The sequence below is a fragment of the Carcharodon carcharias genome, chromosome 12, assembly GCF_017639515.1.
Source record: "Carcharodon carcharias isolate sCarCar2 chromosome 12, sCarCar2.pri, whole genome shotgun sequence".
Classification (NCBI taxonomy): Eukaryota; Metazoa; Chordata; class Chondrichthyes; order Lamniformes; family Lamnidae; genus Carcharodon; species Carcharodon carcharias.
This window is the reverse complement of record NC_054478.1, coordinates 32,885,071-32,905,226: the sequence shown is the minus strand read 5'-3', so window position 1 is coordinate 32,905,226 and position 20,156 is coordinate 32,885,071. Positions and strand designations below refer to the sequence as shown.

Sequence of the window (20,156 nt, the reverse complement as noted above, 5' to 3'; positions counted from 1 at the left end):
CAAAGTCTCCCTGTACATGGACGATGTCGCCGTCTTCTGCTCAGATCCGCTGTCGGTGCACAGACTTATCCACATCTGCGACCGTTTCGAACTGGCCTCGGGAGCCAAGGTAAATCGTGGGAAGAGCGATGCCATGTTCTTTGCGAAATGGGCTGACCGATCCTTTGTCCCCTTCACTGTCAGGGCTGACGGCCTGAAGGTGCTGGGGATATGGTTCGGAGGGACCAGGGCACGCGTTAGAAACTGGAAGGAGCGAGTGTCTATGGTGAAAAGGAAACTGGGCATGTGGGAGCGACGCTCCCTCTCCATTGCGGGTAAGAACCTGGTCATCAGGTGTGAGGCACTCTCGCTGTTGCTGTACGTGGCGCAGGTCTGGCCCATTCCACACTCCTGTGTGGTGGCGATCACCCGAGCCATCTTCCGCTTTATCTGGAGGTCGAAAATGGATTGTGTCCGCAGGGACACGATGTACAAGCCTCTAGATAAAGGGGGAAAAAACGTGCCCAACATCGCCCTCATACTGATGGCCACCTTTGTGTGCGGCTGCATCAAGCGGTGCGTAGACCCTCAGTACGCAAACACCAAGTGTCACTACATGCTGAGGTTCTACCTGTCCCCGGTGTTGCGAAGGATGGGTCTGGCCACGCTGCCGCGGAATGCTCCAAGTAGTTGGACTGTGCCGTACCACCTGTCCCTCGTGGGAAAATTTATGCAGGGAAACACCTTCGACCACAAGTCCGTCAGGCAGTGGTTGGCACGTAACGTCTTAAAGGCCCTGAGGGAAAAGGAGAGGGTGGATCCTGTGGGATGGTTCCCTGAGCAGACTGACGAAGTCATTTGGCAGAACGCCTCATCACCAGAACTTTCCAACACCAAGATGTAGCTTGGCTGGTGGTGAGAAAGGCCCTCCCTGTAAGATCCTTCCTACACACCAGGAGTCTCACCCCCTCTGCACGTTGCCCTCGAGGTGGCTGTGGTGGGGAAGAGACCGTTGTTCACCTCCTTGTAGATTGTGTCTTTGCAAAGAAGGTCTGGAGAGTGATGCAGTGGTTGCTGTCGAGGTTCATCCCGAGCAGTTCTGTGACAGAGGACTCTGTGCTCTACGGGCTGTTCCCAGGGACACACACCGAGACAAACATCAACTGCAGCTGGAGGATCATCAACTCAGTGAAAGACGCTCTTTGGTCTGCCCGAAACTTGTTGGTTTTCCAGCGCAAAGAGTTGTCCCCGACCGAGTGTTGCAGACTGGCACATTCCAAGGTCCAGGACTACGTGCTGAGGGACACAGTTAAGCTTGGGGCAGCCGCCGCAAAGGCGCAATGGGGAAGGGTCGCTGCCAAGGACCTTTCTGCCACAGTGCACTGGGGGGCTGGGAACTGTAAAAAGCCCCTCAGGCTGTACAGATTAAAATGTATGTCTGCCAATGATTGAAATTTTCATTGATTTTTCTGATACACCTTGTGTTTCATGTTGTAAAATTTGAACCTGTTTGTATTTTTGTAATGGTGATTTGAAATGTTTCGAAATGTTTTGGAAGATTTATGAATAAAGTATATTTTTGCAAAAAAAAACCCACTGTGACTGGCACCAGTTACAATGTAACTATTCTGTGGCAATCCTGTCTCAATGGTATTTCAGCCACCACTGAAAAAAAGTGTATCTACTGGGTTACCAGGGCTATGTGCTGATGACACATAAGTTATGGTGGTTAATTTCGACTTGGTAGCGCCTGGTTTTTGGGAGCTACGATGTGCTCTAAAGTTCCAAAATTGGCATCCATAATGTGTGTGCGCACGCCTTTGACATGAGGTGTGCCAGATGTCATATTTGTAAAGGGGTCATTGCCTGTGTAGTGTATGTCCATCAGAAGCGTGCAGAGCAGACAGATCGTGACACCAGTCAGTGCACAACACTGATGGCTCGTGGCTCCAGTTTCCAACCTGTGCACACATGTGCAATATGCAAACAATGAGAGCCATGCAGTAATCAGACCTTTGGCATCTTGAAGCAATGATTCTGGAGGAGGCGTGCAATACGCGGCTGAGAGAGTTTCAAGATTTATGGTGGTCTGCTGCGTACTTTCCATCATGAGGGAACAGCCCTTGCCACCACCTATCAGGCAAAATGCTGAGGAGCAGAAGCATGGGGAGGAGGAGTCAGAGGAGGAGCTTGAAGAAGAGAGGAGGTTGAAGAGGAGGATGAAGAAAGGAAGCAGAAACATAGTCCTTTTCTGCCTGGGTTATGCCTGAAGAACTAATTCAAGTGTGATACCAGTCTTTGGAGTTCTCTTTCTCAAAAGGCAGTAGAAGCAGAGTCTTTGAATATTTTTAAGACAGAGGTAGATAGATTCTTGGGTAAGCAAGGGGGTGAAAGGTTATTGGGGGTAGGCAGGGATGTGGAGTTGAGGTTAAAATCAGATCAACTATGATCTCATTGAATGGTGGAGCAGGCTTGAAGGGCTGAGTGGCCTGCTCCTGTTCCTAATTCATATGTTCATATGAAATCTCAACACAAATTCATTATTCATCAACACTAGCACTCTCCTACCTTCCCGCTGTCACTTGACAACCACATTGTCCATCTCGGCTGCAATGCATAAATAAATGCCAATACAAAACGCACATTCTGATCCAAATTTGAAATTATGTTACATTGCAAGCAAAAATAAAGTAAACACCATTGCACATTCCCTCAGGGCCCATCTTCCAGGTGCCTTTTCCTATCTCAGTGCTCCTAAGAGGTGCTACCTCAATGGCTGCAGCATGGCTGGTGGGTGGTTACTGAATTTCAGCGGAGGAAACTGCAGTTTGTCTTGGAGAACAACCCGAGCAATTCTGGGCTAGAAGGCCTGGCTTCAGACTGCACAATCTTGGCATGGCCGCCAACAGTCTGGGCTGGCTGGCTGACTGGCAAAGGCACTGGTGGAGGGGCAGGGGTTCAAGCATGAATATTTTCATCCTTAGAGAGCACAGCGAGTTCATGCTCCATACCCTTGGGGTGGTTCCTTAGCAATCCTAGTTGGCGAACAGAGTACTTGAGTACTTGACTGCCGTGACACCCTACGCCCCTTTGAACACTGGTATTCAGAGCCATGATGATAGCAGTTTCAGCTTCTACCGAAGCACTCAGGTGTCAGGTGGCTTTTGCTTGTGCTACAATGGAAGCAGACACTGGCCATCAAAAGCTGCTATTCAAGCCATTGCTGGTTCTACAAGTGAAGTTGGCTGCCAGTTCTAAGCTGGAAAAGATTGACTTCAATCTCTGTGGAAAGTCCTGTGCCAAGCTGGTGCTGCTCCCCTCCACACACCTTTGCACAGACTACAGGCTTCCCAATGCACCAAGAATTTTAGTGGGTAGACCCATTATACTTTTTCTGTAGCCTCATGATCCTTACCTGAGTCCTCTGCAGCAGAACACATGTGTGACCTTGCCTTCTGGCAGACCCCGCCTCTATACTACCCTCTAAAATACACACAGTGTGGTAATCTGAGCTGGTGGATGTGAGTGTGAAATCAAGTGATGGTGTGTCTTCATCTTCACTGTCTTCCTGCTCTTCCACCACCAGGGCAGGTTGCAGTACTTGGGCATCTGAAATGAAAAACAGACATTGGGTCATGATGAGGGGAAGAGTAGAAAGTAAGATGTGCGTGCTTACACCATCTGCAATTTTAAAGTCAGAAGAGTGTTAGGGATGAAGGGGAAGTTGGATGTGTCGAGGAGGACTAGGTATAAGGATACCACCAGCATCAGTACGTTCAGCATCACTGCAGGCCATGGTCTCAACAATTACCCTTCCCATAATGGCCTAATTGTGGTCTCCTCCATGGAGTTTAGGATAAACAGGCAGGCCTCTCCCCATCCAGTTAGTGCCTGCTGCTTCCGGTTGTGTGCCATGTTTTCCTGAGAGGGGAGTGTGTTGGTGAGTTTTGTGCAATTTCTGTGGGTGTGAGGCTGTCATGACTAAATAGCTGGCAGTGTGTTCAAGCTATGAGATAAGGGAACGGTGTGTGAAACTTGTGAAGATCGTTTATGAGGGAAGTGAAGCATATGAATGTTAAGTAGTCAGTCTTGATCGATAAAGAGATTATTGGAAGGTGAGTTATGGGGGTGTTGTGAATTGAGCAGTGCTAAGGCTACTGGTGCTGTTGACGGAATATGACATTTGAAGGTGCAATCACTGACCTTAACCACTCGTGTGCAGTCATGAAACTTCTTGCAGCATTGTATCCAGGTCATTGGGGAGGTAGCTCCTGGCATTCATCTCTGTGGTGATCTGTTCCCACAGTGTCTCATCTTAGTGTATGGAAGGTGCCCTGCTCCAAGGATACAGGATTGCTCTCCTCCTTTCCACCTCCTTGACAATGTCCTCTAGTGCAGTCTCCAATAATCTGGGTGTCTGCGCTCTCCCATGGCCAGCAATTCTTCACTCTTTCTCACGTCAGATCCAGTTGCAAAATGGCTCTCAGCACTTGCTTCAGACACAATGCAACTCCCCTTTAGGAGGTACAGACCATCCTTAAGTACTGCAAGTTACAAGTTCAATTGGGCCACCTACTGATGTGTGCAGGGAACCCTGTGCCCTCTTTTGGGGCCTACCCAGTTTAACCCCCAGGGGCTCAGGTAGACAATGGGTAAGACGGAGAACATTCCAATTCATCTATGAGCAATGAAAAACAGATTGTCAGATTGAGAGAATTCAGCCAAGTTGGAGGAGTCAAAGGAAGTAAGTAGGATTTGACTGCAGGCAGTCAGAAAATGCTAAACACACACCCACACACACAAGACAATAGGAGAGCTGTTTATGAAGAATTTGACTGCAGATTGGACAAAATGGGACAGAGGGATGAGGAACACTTTGGTTACATACCTATGGTAGAAAATTATTTGGTGTCTTCCAAAACATAATTTCACACCCAATTTGGTTTATATCTTATGGGCGGAAGGTGGGGAGGTGATGGAGCTCTAAGATGGCAGCTGGAGAGCTGGCGAGAGCCCCCTGTCACCTCTTTTGGGGAAGGCCTGCCTCATCTTGTTATAATCAGACACTTGACAGGCCAGCGTCGGGCCTTCACCTGGCATCAAAGACTCCGGGATCAGAAGTCCTGCCCACCAGCAGCTACTGGCCAATCAGCTCCACTGAATGGCAGCACCACCGGGGAAGCGGTGGCTCCTGCTAGTACAGCCCCCATCTGAGGCCAAGAATCATCGCTGGATCCCAAGCCAGAGGTGAGTGATAACGGGAGGAGGGAGAGTCACAGAGTGAGGGCAGGGGTTGGCTCTTAGTGGGCCCCACCTTTCTGATGCCAGGTTCCTTGATCGGGCACCAAGTGGCTTTGAGTAAGGGATCCCACCTGGGAGCCAGCAATCAACCCCAAGAGGATTTGCTTGTTGTGCTCCTCGCAAAGCGAGCCCCGCCTGCCACTGGGTTAATACCAGCAGCGACGGAATGAGGCTCTTAAGTGGGCAGAGGCCTTCCCGCCATGGAATTAATCAGGGTGGAGATGGGAATATGCGGGGTCTCACCTATCTGCCTTCGTAAATGCCCCCCGCACCAAGTGCACCACAGAAAAGGGCACAAGATTCCACCCTTTATCTCCATAGGCCAACACTAAATTTCAATCATTATGTCACTGCACTATATATCACCAAATTAAAATAACAATTCGGGTTTCAGATTGTGTTCCAAAAGCTGAAAATGAATTAGGTGCATTTAACCTTTTCAATCACGTAACTATATGAATAACTCCAGGGACAATGATCACGTTAGTGCCAGATGCTGATTCTAGCTCACCCTCAGCTGGGCTTGCATTGAGAAGCAAGAAGCATGGAAGACTTGTTAACCAAGAAAAAGGAAATACTCTGGACAGGATTTTCCAGCTCCTCTCGCCGATCCCGCCAAGGTCAACGGGGCATTGAAAGGCCCACCGGGAAGAAACCCACCATGGCGGGACCAGAAAATCCTGGCGTATGTTTGTAAAGCAGCCTTCATAGTAATGAGTTTGCAATTAGCTCCAGAATATTTTGTTCTGAGAATTTACAGTATCGATCGTACATATTTTGATGGGGATTGTTATACACTTGCTCGGGAACACCAACATTCCTGACATTTTTCCCAAAGCCCTACGTACCAATCTAAAATGGCCAGCTTCCTATTTAGCGTCTTACTAATATTGTGGATAGAACCAGCGCCAGAATTCTGAGTTCTCTCATATTATCTTGCCAGATGGATTTGATGCGCTTGTGCTTGTGACATAGAACAGTCAGAGCCAGTGCTGTGTCTGGGTAGGAGTGAGGTCATATTGTTAAGTGGTGTTCCCCACCTCTAGAGCTGCGTGTGCCAACTTTTAGATTACAGACTGTGTTTGAAGGTTGGGCTTCCTACAGCATTGTAATTTCAGGATATACAAGCTAAATGCTATCTTTTGATGCGAGATCATTGTTGTGGTTATATTTGAAATATTTGGCTGTGTTTTGGCTCTGGTCACAAATGTCAGCGAAGAAATCAGTACAACTATCAAACAAAGTTACTCTGCTGTTCACTCATGTCAACCATTGCACTCATATTAATGACCATGTGGGCAAATTTGGGACCTCCTACTTTCAGAGATTATTGATGCTTTCAAGAGGATCTTGAGAATGGTGAGCCTGCATTGTTGTATATTTGGGAAAGGTATGTTTGCACCACGTAGAGGACCAGTTAAGGATTACAGGAAGAGGAAGAAACCCTGGGGTAATACCTTATAGCTCATAAAAAGTGCGTAACATGAGAACGCAATCACATAGAGAATGCAATCAGGTTTTCAGAATTTATTGAGCAAGCCATGAAGTATAATACAAATACTACTATACATCTACTGTATGAGGCTTTGTTACACCTGGATTGTGTCCAGTTTTTGTCCTGCACATAGCAAAGGAAACTGGGACTCTAGAAAAAGTGCAAAGGATGGCTACCAGATTCATAATTAGCCTTAAAGTTCTTAGGTATGAGGATAGATTCCAAGAATTAAGGCAGTTTACTTTAGAGAAATGCAGGTTCAGAGGGACACTAATTGAGGTTTCTAAATAATGAGAGAGTTGTCTGGAACACCCTTGATGAGGGGAATTTTAGAGCCCCCCCCCCCCCCAGCTGTTGCTTTTGCTTTTGCAGGTGGGGGGTCATGTAAAATAGGATAGGCGACTAGTCCACTGCCTTCCTGCCCAGCCCCAAGCTGTCCTCCATAATACGGTGAGTGGGTAAGGCATCAACCAGCCCACCCGCCTTTAGGCGTATTAAGACCCTTAACTGACCAACTAATGGCCAGTTAAGGGCCTGTTTCCACTCCTAACACAATAATATGTACATCTGGGGAAGGTGGAACAAGGGAGGCCAATCCGCTACTTTACCATCTCAGCTGAAAAGCTGGGAGGGAAGGTGGGGGGTACTTCCTCTGTGTCCAATGGGGCAACCTCCCACCACCCCCCCACCAAGATGTTACCCAACCTCCCTTTGTGACACCCCCCTCCTGACCATTGGCTTCCAAGACATGACCCTGCACACCATTTACCCCCATCCTCGGGTCTCTGACCCCTCCCAGACCAAAAGCTTTGGACTCACCTGGGTCAGGTATTCATGTTGTCTTCCTTCTTGGGACTCCCATGTAGTCTCTACAGTGGCCACTACTGAGTTCTGGGGCTGCTGGGACTACTCAGCTGCCCACCAATCTGATTGGCCAGTAGCTCTCGAGGGCGGGACTTCCTTTCGCTGAGGAGCAGAAGTCCCAATTACCTCATTAAGGGCATCCCAGATGTGTAATTGCTGTGGGACAGCCTTTCCAAAAGTCAGTTGGCTCGTGACTGAATTTTCTACCGGCGTGGAGGTGCTGGAGGGGTTTAAGAATACACACACCCACACCCCCATAAAATTCAGTCCAATTTGTCCTCGAGCGAAGAAGTCATGTTCAGTTAAAGACAGTAACTTAAAAAAAAATTGATGGATATATCCCCTTGTTTCATAGTTCTCAGGAGCCAGAGAGGAATTTACCAAAGCTCCACATCGAGCTACCTGAGCTGTTGTACAATATAATATAAAACATAATATTATAGCATATAGTATATCACATAGAATATATAACTGCTGTTGCAGAAAGAGCTGCACAGTAACAATGTGGATACAAAATTGGCTAATAGGAAACAGAGGGTAATGGTCAACGGATATTTTTCAGGCTGGAGGATGGTTTGTAGTGGAGTTCTCCAGGGGTCGGTATTGGGACCCTTGCTTTTCCTGATATATATTGATTATCTAGTTCTTGGTGTGCAGGGGACAATTTCAAAGTTTATGGATGATATGAAACTTGGAAACATTGAAACTGAGGAGGACAGTATAGGACTTCAGAAGAACATAGACAAGTTGGTGGAGTGGGCAGATAGCTGGCAGATGAAGTTCAATATGGAGAACTGGGAGGTGATGCATTTTGGTAGGAAGAACATGGAGAGACAATATAAAATAAGGGGTACAACTCTAAAGGGTGTGCAGGAGCAGAGGCACCTGGGTGTATATGGACATAGATCATTGAAGATGGCAGGACAGATGGAAAGAGCAGTTAATAAAGCATACAGTATCTTAGGCTTTATTAATAGAGGCATGGAGTACAAGGGCTGATCTTATATAAGATACTAGTTAGACCTCAGCTGAAATATTGTGTACAGTTGTGGGCACCAGACTACAGGAAAGATGTGAATGCATTGGAGAGAATGTAGAAGAGATTTACAAGGATGGTTCCAGGGATGAGAACATTCAGTTATGAAGATAGGTTGGAGAGGTTGGGACTGTTCTCCTTGGAGAGAAGGCTTAAAGGAGATTTGATAGAAGTGTTCAAAATCATGAGGGGGCTGGGTAGAGTAGACAGGGAGAAACTGTTCCTGCTTGTAAAAGAATCAAGAATGAGAGGGCACAGATTTAAACTGATTTGCAAAAGAAGCAAATCCGAGAGAAAAAACTTTTTCGCACAACGGGTGATTCGAGTCTGAAATGCACTGCCTGAAGCGTGGTGGAGGCAATTTCAATTGAGGCATTCAAGATGATAGTGCTCATTTAGAGAGCCAGTACAGACATGAAGGGCTGAATGGCCACCTTCTGCACCAGAACAATTCTGTGAAATTTTTTCATATTCGTTCATGGAATGTGAGTGTCGCTGGCTAGGCCAGCAATTAGTGCCCATCCCTAATTGCCCTTGAGAAGGTGGTGGTGAGCTGCCTTCTTGAACCACTGAAGCCCATGTGGTGTGAGTACTGTTAGGGAGGGAGTTCCAGGATTTTGACCCAATGACAGTGAAGGAGCAGTGATATATTTCCAAGTCAGGATGGTGAGTGGCTTGGAGAGTAACTTCCAGGTGGTGGTGTTCCCATGTGTCTGCCTCCCTTGTCCTTTTAGATGGTAGTGGTCGTAGATTTGGAAGGTGCTGTCTAAGAAGGCTTGGTGAGTTTCTGCAGTGCATCTTGTAGATGGTACACTGCTGCCACTGTGCGTCGGTGGTGGAGGTGGGCAAATGTTTGTGGATGGGAGTGCCAATCAAGCGGGCTGCTTTGTCCTGGATGGTATCAAGCTTCATGAAGGTTGTTGGAGCTGTGCTCATCCAGGCAAGTGGACAGTATTCCGTCACACTCCTGAATTGTGCCTTGTAGACGGTGGACAAGCTTTGGGGAGTCAGGAAGTGAGTTACTAGCTTCTGACCTGCTCTTGAGCCACAGTATTTATATGGCTAGTCCAGTTCAGTTTCTGGTCAATAGTAACCCCCAAAATGTTAATAGTGGGGGATTCAGGAATGGTAATGCCATTGAATATCAAAGGGCGATAGTTAGGTTCTCCCTTGTTGGAGATGGTCATTGTGTGGCACGAATATTACTTGTCACTTGTTAGCCCAAGAATCGATATTGTCCAGGTCTTGCTGCATTTGGACATGGACTGCTTCAGTATCTGAGGCACCCTGAATGGTGCTGAACATTGTGCAATCACCAGTGAACATCCCCACTTCTGACCTTATGATGGAAGGAACATCATTGCTGAAGCAGCTGAAGATGGTTGGACCTAGGACACTACCCTGAGGAACTCCTGCAGTGATGTCCTGGAACTGAAATGATTGACCTCCAACAACCACAATCATCTTCCTTTGTGCTAGGTATGACTCCAACTAACGGAGAGTTTTCCCCTGAATCCCATTGACTACAGTTTTGCTAAGGCTCCTTGATGCCACACTTGGTCAAATGCTGCCTTGATGTTAAGGGCTGTCACTCTCACCCCAGGAGTTCAGCTCTTTTGTCCATGTTTGAACCAAGACTGTTATGAGGTTAGGAGCTCAGTAGCCCTGGCGGAACCCAAGCTTAATGTCAGTGAGCAGGTTATTGCTAAGCAAGTGCCACTTGACTGCTGATGACCGCTTCCATCACTTTACTGATCATCGAGAGTAGACTGGCCGGTAATTGACTGGGTTGGATTTATCCTGCTTTTTGTGTACAGGGCAATTTTCCACATTGCCAGGTAGATGCCAGTGTTGTAGCTGTACTGAAACTGCTTGGCTAGGGGCATGGCAAGTTCAGGAGCACAAGTCTTCAGTGCTATTGCTGGAATATTGTCAGGGCCCATAGCCTTTGCAGTATCCAGTGCCTTCAGCTGTTTTTTGATATCATGTGGAGTGAATCAAATTGGCTAAAAACTGGCATCTGTGATGCTTTGGACATCCAGCCAGACTTCTGGCTGAAGATTGTTGCAAATGCTTCAGCTTTATCTTTTGCTATGCTGGGCTCCTCCATCATTGAGGATGGGGGTATTTGTGGAGCCTCCTCTTCCAGTGAGTTGTTGAATTGTCCACCACCATTCACTGGATGTGGCAGGACTGCAGAGCTTAGATCTGATCTGATGGTTGTGGAATCACTTAGTTATGTCTATCACTTGCTGCATATGCTGTTTGGCACGCAAGTAGTCCTGCGCTGCAGCTTCCCCAGGTTAAAACCTCATTTTTAAGAATAGCTGATGCTCCTTTAAGACATTCCTTAAAACCTACCTCTTTGACCAAACTTTTGGTTATCTGATCTAATAACTTCTTATGTCGGTCAGTATCATGCTTTGCTTTATATTGTTCCTGTCAAGCATCTTGGGATATTTCATTACATTGAAGGTGCTATATAAATGTAAATTGCTGTAGTTGTTAAACCATTTAAGGTCTCACCCTTTGTTGTTTTTCTGCTAACACATGTGCTTTAGTATTTGTGCACATTAAAAATTTCCCTTAATATGTGAGATAATCTTTACAACGTTTGTAGTGTAGTAGTTATTGTGCTTTTTAAGAACTTTTCAAATTTCAGAATTTTCAAGGTGTTTCTTTTTTAATCAGCTGGTTCAGCTAAGCTCCAGGCCTGGAAGGAAATTGGGTTCAGGCAAGGATCACTCCAAAATGATGTCAAGAAAAGTTCTGTGTTAGCCCAGAAAGCTTGGGAGGGGGCATCGAGCTCCGTTAAGTCTTTTGGACCCTCCTCTAATTCCCATCATAAAGTCATTCACACTCTGTAGCCAGTCCTATGTCAAGTAATGGAGAAACCTTGAAGTGTCAAAGTCATCAATTGATGCTCAAACAATTACAGTGCAACTGGCACAAAGATATGTCATTAGCAGCACTTCAATTCTATTTGGGATACAGATATTGACCAAACCCATAGGTTATTCATTTGACAGCAATATGGGCCTAGCTCTCGCCAGAAGATCAATGCTTTTTTTCTTACAAGTGTTAGAGTAAATCATCCACCAATGAAGAGCCCTTTATTTATTTATGTGTGTACATTTTGTTTGGATAAGCTGAAGTTTAAGACAGGCATAACGAGCCGTGTGGCCTCCTTCTGTGCTGTAAGGTATCTGATGTCAAGATCTGAAGAGCAGAAGAAAGAAATGTGACCCTTCCAAGTGCACCTCTCTGTAAGCATGATGCAAAGCTCTTAAAAGAGGTGACAGAAATTTCTTATCTGTGTATGGAGTTGAACTGCACCCATAATATGAGGGACATCATAGCTCGGGTAAATAATTTAACATTTGCACACCTTGCTAGAAGAGTCTGAGGTGTTCAAATATTTGTGTTGAAATATTGGTCATGGCTTACTTCGTCCCATTATTTCCACAGGTAATCACTTTGTTTGTGTTCATACCTGCAACCCAGAGATAGCTGTAGGATATGTTGACAGTGCAGTACTACCTAGGTTTCGGCCCAGCAATGGATTCAGTGGTGCGCTGCTGGGGGTGTGTGTCGCACGCCAGTATGTTTCAAGGTATTCTGCCAAATGCTCACATGCATCCTCCAATTGGTTTTCATCCAGGATAACATCAAACATTTCCTGTCAAATAGTGAGAAACAAATCAGCATTTTCAGACACAACAATTAAATAGTCATTTATTTTGTCATTTTTCTAAGCAAACTACATTACATTTTATAACCTTTCAAAACAAAATCCAATTAAAAAGATCAGATAGTACATTATTGCTTTACATAGCAGGTCTTTTGTGGAATTGTTCATGGTGAGTTAGAGGATAAGGTAAAGTGTAACACAAGTACGATGGGCTAAATGGCCTCCTTCTGCATGGTAAGAATCTATGATGCAATGGGGGTACCAAAAGTGGGCACCATACCCAAGATTTTTTGTGGTTAATTGGGTGGGATGGTTACATTTTGAAATTTTGACGCAGCTTTTAATCTCTACAGCAGAGTTGTTGCTTTCATTTGGAGGTTGGTCATCAGGTGTAGATTTTTGGCAAAGATTGTGAGCAGCTAAATTAAAAAGTGTGACAGTATTTGTATAATTCAGAATAACATTCCACCAGGTTGCACAAAGTAAGAGTCTAAATGGGGTAATGGACAAAGGGATCTAGGAGCACAGATTCACAAATTATTAAAAGTAGCAATGCAGGTTAATAAAACCATTAGGAAATTCAAAACAAAAACCCTCAGGTGTTATTTCTAGAGGAATAGAATTGAAAGGCGCAGAGGTCATATTAAACCTTTTTAGAACCTCAGTTACACCACACTTAAAGAGTACTGTGCTCAGTTCTGATCTTAATATTGTATAACGAGGCATTGGAGAAGGTGCAAAAAGATTTACAAGGTGGCTATCACCACAGATATTATAACTATCAGCAAAGACTGAACAGGCTGGGTCTCCTTTCTCCAGAAAAAGAGAAGACTGAAAGGTGACCTAATAGAGGTCTTTAAAGTACGGTGTTCTTTATTAGGGTTGGTGTAGCAAAGACTCTTTCACAATTGGAGGTGTGCGAAACTTGGGGCCATGTAAATAAGGTAGTCACTAGTAAATCGAATAAGGAATTCAGGACAAACTTCTTTACCCAGAGAGTGGTTAGAATGCAGAACATGCTACTGCATGGAGTGATTGAGGATATTTGAAAATAGCATAGATGCATTTAAGGAGAAGCCAAATAAGTATGAGGTAATGGAATAGAAGGATATGTTCATAGGATTGGATCAAGTAGGATAAGAGGAGGCTTGTGTGAAGCACAAACACCAACTTAAGCCAGTTGGGCCAACTAACCTCATTTATGCATTAATTTCTATGTAATGTTACGAACCACAAACTTGATTTTATATAGCACTTTTAACATAAAAGGGATCTCCCAAAGCACTTCACCGAGATGTGCCAAAGACAAATGCCAAGCCAAAGAATGAGATATCTGGAGCAGCAACTGAAAGCTTGGTCAAAGACAAGTATTTTAAGGAGGATCTTAAAGTTGAAGAGAGAGGTGGAGGGAATTTCAGAGAGTGGGTACATATCAGCTAAAGGCATGGCCAAGCTTGGTAGATGAATGCAAGAGACTGGAGTCAGAGAAACAGAAATGAGTGGGGGTGGGGAGTGGGAGGTTAGTGGGGCTGACTGAGGTTACAGAAATGCAGAAGAGTAGTGAGGCCTTGAGGGGATTCAAAGACAAATGCAAGCACTTTAAACTTGAGGCATTAGGGACCGAAAGCCATGTAAAACAGTGAGGTCAGGGATAGTGGGATGGAGAGGGATTTGCTACAGGATTGCATGTGAAAAGAAGAGATTTTTTTATAAAATTGAGTTTAATGAGGGTGGAAAATGGGAGTCCAGCAAGGCAATAACTGGAGTAATGGAGACTGGAGCTGAAGGGAATGTGGGAATGTACAAGGACTGCGGCAGCAGATGAGAGGGAATTTGTTCATCCATTGGGCTGAATATGCCTTTATTTTATTTATACAAATGTAAATAGGTGATATATTCACAATAATATATCTGGATGCATTTTGTGAGTGTGTGGAATTTGAAACAGAATCTTAATCCTGTTCCACTCCTAGCATTTGCACATCCACCAAAACTGCACACTAATCCAGGATCTTCTTGGAATACAAATATAACTCCTCCCACTGCAACCCCATCATCCCCCACTTCTTTTTTCTACTGTAATCCATCTTAAACTCTTCTCGCTTGTCTCCTTCGCCCTTACGTCCAACAAGTGTGGGAAGCATTTTCCTCTTTAAAATTTAGTTTTCGTGTACCATATTTTTTTCAGCATTCAGTCCCTTAAAATTCTTTTGTGGGGCTGCAAATGTTCAGTATTTATCACAGAACAAAACCTTCCAGGCTGCTGGGCAGCCATGCACCTTGGTGGAAATGCATTGACCTCTTTGTCACTAGGATTGAGACAATCCGATCAACTGCCTCTGCTGGGTCTCTCATACTCTCGAGCCTAATGAACCAAACTTCCTCTAAGGCTTAATTTCCCCCTGCCCTAGCCCTGAGCTCAAATTGTTCTACAGCTTTTCTCCTATTTTCCCCTCATGCCCCTTCCAATTTCGTCCTGTCCTTTAGTCCCAACTTGCTCCTTCAGCCCTATTTCCACTAACCTGCTGACCACCCAGCTTGCCTTCCTGGCTTCGATGTTAGCTCATATTGTTATACTCTCTCCTCAGGTCCTGTCCCTCTCTCCATTCAACATGCCATCACCATCCCTTGCCTCAAACAATCAGCCTTTGATACCTCTCTGTTCCAAAGCACCACCTCATCTCCAAACTCCCTTTCCTCTCCAAAGTCCTTCAGCATCTTGTTTCATCCCAAATCTGCGCCCATCTTTCTGATAACAACCCCATGTTTGAATCTCTCCTGATTGGGATGGAGTCCTGGTTGAAGTCATACCTAGCACTAAGGAAGATGGTTGTGGTTGTTGAAGGTCAATCATCTCAGCTCCACAACATCGCTGCAGGAGTTCCTCAAGGTAGTGTCATAGGTCCAACCATCTTCAACTGTTTCATCAGTGACCTTCCTTCCATCATAAAGTCAGAACTGATGATTGCACAATGTTCTGCACCAAAAACCATTCCTCAGATATTGAAGCAGTCCATGTCCAAATGCAGCAAAATCTGGAAAACATCTGGGCTTGATCTGACAAGTGGCAAGTAACATTTGTGCCACAAGTGCCAGGCAATGACCATCTCCAACAAGAGAGGATCTAACCATTGCTCCTTGACATTCAATGGCATTATCATTGCTGAATCCCCCACTAACAACATCCCGGGGGTTAACATTGACCAGAAACTGAACTGGACTACCCATATGAATACTGTGGCACAAGGGCATGTCAGAGTCTAAGAATCCTCTGACGAGTAACTCACCTCCTGACTGCCCAAAGCCTGTCCACCATCTCTAAGGCACAATTCAGGAGTGTGATGGAATACTGTCCACTTGCCTGGATGAGTGCATCTCCAACAACACTCAAGAAGCTTGACACCATCCATGACAAAGCAGCCTGCTTGACTGGCACCCCATCCACAAACATTCACTCCCTCCACCATGGACAAACAGTAGCAGCAGTGTGTACCTTCTACAAGACATACTGCAGGAATTCACCAAGGCTCCTTAGGCAGCACCTTCCAAACCCATGATCGCTACTATCTAGAAGGACAAGGGCCTAAGACACTACCATGAGGAACTCCTGCAGTGATATCCTGGAACTGAGATGATTGACCTCCAAGTCTTGACTTTCAGTCCCATTCTTGCTCCTTCGACCGTTTTCCACTAACCTGCTGAGCGCCCAGCTTCCCTTCCTGGGTATCATATGAGCTGATATTGTGAGACTCTCTCCTCGGGTCCTGTCGCTCTCTCCTTTAAACCTGCCATCATCATTCCTTTTCTCAAACAACCAACCAACTCCCTGCTTGCAAAGTACCATGGGATACATGAGGACACATTTAGAATATTGTGAGCAATTTTGAGCCCCGTATCTCAGGAAGGATGTGCTGGCCCTGGAGAGGGTCCAGAGGAGGTTCACAAGAATGATCCCAGGAATGAAAGGCTTAACATATGAGGAACGTTTGAGGACTATGGGTCTATATTTGATGGAGTTTAGAAGGATGAGTGGGGATCTGATTGAAACTTACAGAATACTGAAAGGCCTGGATAGAGTGGACGTGGGGAAGATGTTTCCATTAGTAGGAGAGACTAGGACCCGAGGGCACAGCCTCAGAGTAAAGGGAAGGCCTTTTAGAACAGAGATGAGGAGAAACTTCTTTAGCCAGAGAGTGGTGAATCTATGGAATTCTTTGCCACAGAAGGCTGTGGAGGCCAGGTCATTGAGTGTATTTAAGACCGAGATAGATAGGTTCTTGATTGGTAAGGGGATCAAAGGTTACTGGGAGAAGGCGGGAGAATGGGGTTGAGAAACTTATCAGCCATGATTGATTGGCAGAGCAGACTCGATGGGCCAAATGGACTAATTTCTGCTCCTATGTCTTATGGTCTTATGGACACCACCGCCTGGAAGCTACTTTTTCAAGCCACTCACCAGCCTGAAGTATATTGCCGCTCCTTCACTGTCGGTGGGTCAAAATTCTAGAACTCCCTCCCAATAGCACTGTGGGTGTGCCTACACTGCCAAGACTGCAGGGGATTCAAGAAGGCAGTTCACCCCGCCTTCTCAAGGGCAATTAGGGATGGGCAATAAATGCTGGCCTAGCCAGCGACACCATCATCCCAAAAAATGAATAAAAGAAGAATCAGTTTTCAGACCCTGCCATAGTGCTGAAACAAATTTACAGCTTATCAAAGTTAGAAAAGATCCTATCTGGTAGTGACAAAGGTAGACTATCACTCTGCATCCTTCTTGACCTATCTGCTGACTTTGACTTGACTGGCCACACCATTCTCTGGCAATACCACCCCACCATTATCCAGCTGGGTGGGGCTGCACTTGCCTGGTTCCATTCTCATGAATCCAATCATAACCAAAGAATCATCTGCAATGGCTCCTCTTCCTGCTCATGCATTGTTACTTCTGATGTCCATAAAGGATCTATCCTCAGCCCTCTCCTATGTCTCTTCCACATGCTACTCTTCAGTGACATCATTTGTAGACACAACACAAAATTCCATATATATACTGATGACACCCAGTTCTGCCTCACCACCACCTCTTCCGACTCTTCCACTGTCCTGAAATTGTCAGACTGCTTGGCCAACTTCTATTACTGACTGAGCAGAAATGGCCTGCAACTAAAACTAAAGACTGAAGCCATTGTCTTTGCTCCCCACCACAAACTTTGTTCCCTAGATACTGACTCCAATCCTGGCAGCAGTCTGAGGCTGAGCCCCAAGGCGCGCTTCTGACCACATATCTGTGCCATCACTTGTTGTAATATGCCTTTAAGGGATGGTAGCATGACATCACTAGAAGGGAAGTGTGTTATGAGATCCAGTCTTAGTTTCACTTTTGCTTTTGAGACCTGTGCACACACAGCTCTGCTGCTGGCGTCTTCAAGCTTTCTACCTTTGTATAACTGTTCTAATGAGCCTATTCGAAATAAATTATCCCATAACATGTTTACACAATCCCTTATGAGCGATTGCTGTTTATATCAATGTAACAACATCATTAACACCGTCTATTTTTAACTCAGTATTGTCACCTGTCTTTACCCCTGCCTCAGCTCATCTGCTGTTGAAACCCTCATCCATGCCTTTGTTACTATCGGCTTGACTATTCCAATGCATTCTTGACTGACCGATGTTCTACTCTCCACACACTTGAGCTCATTCAAATCTCTATTGCCCATATCATATCTCCCACCAAGCCCCATTCACCTATTACCCCAGTGGCCACTGACCTATATTGGTTCCCAGTTAAGCATCATCTTGATTTAAAATCCCTCCATGGTCTCACAGATCTCGTTCTCTGTAATCTCCTCTAGCCCCATAACACTCCAAGATACCTGTGCTCCTCTAATTACAACCTCTTAAGCATCTCTGATTTTAATTGTTCCATCAGTGACAGCCAGTCCTTCAGCTCCCAAGGTCCTAAGCTCTGGAATTCCTTCCCTAAACCTCTCTACCTCTTTCTGCTTAACACCTATCTCTCTGACAAAGCTATCAGTCATCAACACTCACATTGCCTTATGTCGTTTGGCATCAAATTTTACATTCCTGTGAATTGTCTTGGGATATTTTATTCCACTAAAGATATGATATAAATATAAGTTGCTGTCATAAATTGAACCAGTTCAGGAATTCAGAATGACAGATGACAATTTAATTTTCTTTCAAGGCAAAATCATTTGAACTGCAACAAATGCTGAGTCTGGGACCTGCTTATCTGAAGGAAAACTCAACTTTGGGTGGGAAGTATTTGTTCAACCTGTTTGAGGTAAATTACCAAAACCTATACTTAAAAAGAATGCGTATCAACTGAAAGTGACAAGCACAGCAGCAAGCAGTTACTTTGTACACTGTTACAGTTGCTCGTATCTTGTTAACGTACTCTTATCAATAAAAGCAATTATTGAATTATTACGTACTGGAGGGCACTGTGCCAGTTTATCTGCTGCCACCAACTGGACATTGAGGTTTTTACTCTGTGATTTTCCCCTGGACTTTATCAACCTCTGCAGCACCTGGTGAAAACAAAACAAATTCTTCAATCAAAGTAATAACTACTCACAATATTGAAATCCTAAAAACACTAATATTGAGGTTTGGGCAGATAATAAGTCTCAGGCAAAGATCCATCTGTTCTTCCACAGTAACGTTCTTTCATACAAACACATAGACACTGTTCATTTCATTTGCATCTCCACTCTGCACCTTTCCTTGACCCAAAGCCTGGTCAATGCACTGGACAGAAACTTGTTGCAGCAGCGAATGCCCTGATGGTGGGACTGGAAGTGAACAGGACTTCCACTCAGAGGTGGGGTGGCTGGCCATGCGCAATCACATAGAGGCCAGCCAATTAGCCCTGCACAGTCGAGGGTCCAGCTACTTGTGCAATAGGGGTGGGCAGGAAGTTGCCGACTGCACCTTTACCTCATGGTGGTAGATGGTCCAGGTGCCATATTTAAACGGCACTCCCACAGACATCCACTCCATGCAAGCCAGCAGCATCATTCTGTCTGCTGGAGAGGAGCATTTTGAACTCGAACTACTGCCATCCCCTCCCCAGCTGTCACACTTAGATACCTGGAGTTACAAGCCATCACCATGCATGCTCCATCAATCACCTTTGACCTTTCCTCCATCACCCTCGACTTTCCCTCCATTACCCTCAACCCTCCCTCCATCATCCTAGCCAGGCCTTCTGAGACCGTTGAGCTGCAAGTCATCACCCTGCATCCACCCTCAGTCACCTTTAACCTTCCCTCCATCACCCTCGACCCTCCCTTCCTCACCCTCAACCTTCCCTCCCTCACCCTCAACCTTCCCTCCATCATCCTTGATCAACTATCTGTCCCTCTAGAGCCGCCCCCTGCACCCACTCCGCACCTTCACAATCAAGCTACCTCTCAGCACCCTGGACCTCCCCCCACCAACAAGCCCCCGTCACCATCAGTGTGCTGATTGTCACCCTCAATCCTCCCTCTATCACTCTTTACTTGCCCTGGGTTACCCTCAACTCTCCTCTATCGTGTTTATGCTGCCTTCGGTAGAGATTGACCTTTCCTCTGTCATCCAGCTTGCTCCCTCTGTCCCCCACGACCTTTCTTAGGGTCACTATGACCTGAGCCCCTTCCTTCGGACAGTTATGCTCCGACCTCCCTGGACAGCCACCACCTGAGCTCAGTGCAATAGCTCAGCCTCCTCTCTCCGGGTCCAACAAAGTTCCCTGTACAGGAAAAGCAGCTCCTACTCTC

At 45.6% G+C, this 20,156-nt stretch overlaps 1 protein-coding gene across 5 annotated transcripts in view; it reads right to left on the bottom strand.

Annotated features, from left to right (window-relative positions):
* The window catches only part of cacnb4a (calcium channel, voltage-dependent, beta 4a subunit), a 205,855-nt gene that overhangs the window by 17,987 nt on the left and 167,712 nt on the right, over nt 1–20,156 (bottom strand). For 4 of the 5 annotated variants that reach the window (XM_041201270.1, XM_041201271.1, XM_041201272.1 and 1 more), the window contains 2 exons: nt 18,828–18,923; nt 12,169–12,354 (listed from right to left, as the gene is read on the bottom strand). In XM_041201270.1, the coding sequence (XP_041057204.1) occupies nt 12,169–12,354; nt 18,828–18,923 (282 nt within the window). The remainder of the gene's footprint in view (nt 1–12,168; nt 12,355–18,827; nt 18,924–20,156) is intronic. The other variant, XM_041201274.1, reaches the window with a different exon arrangement.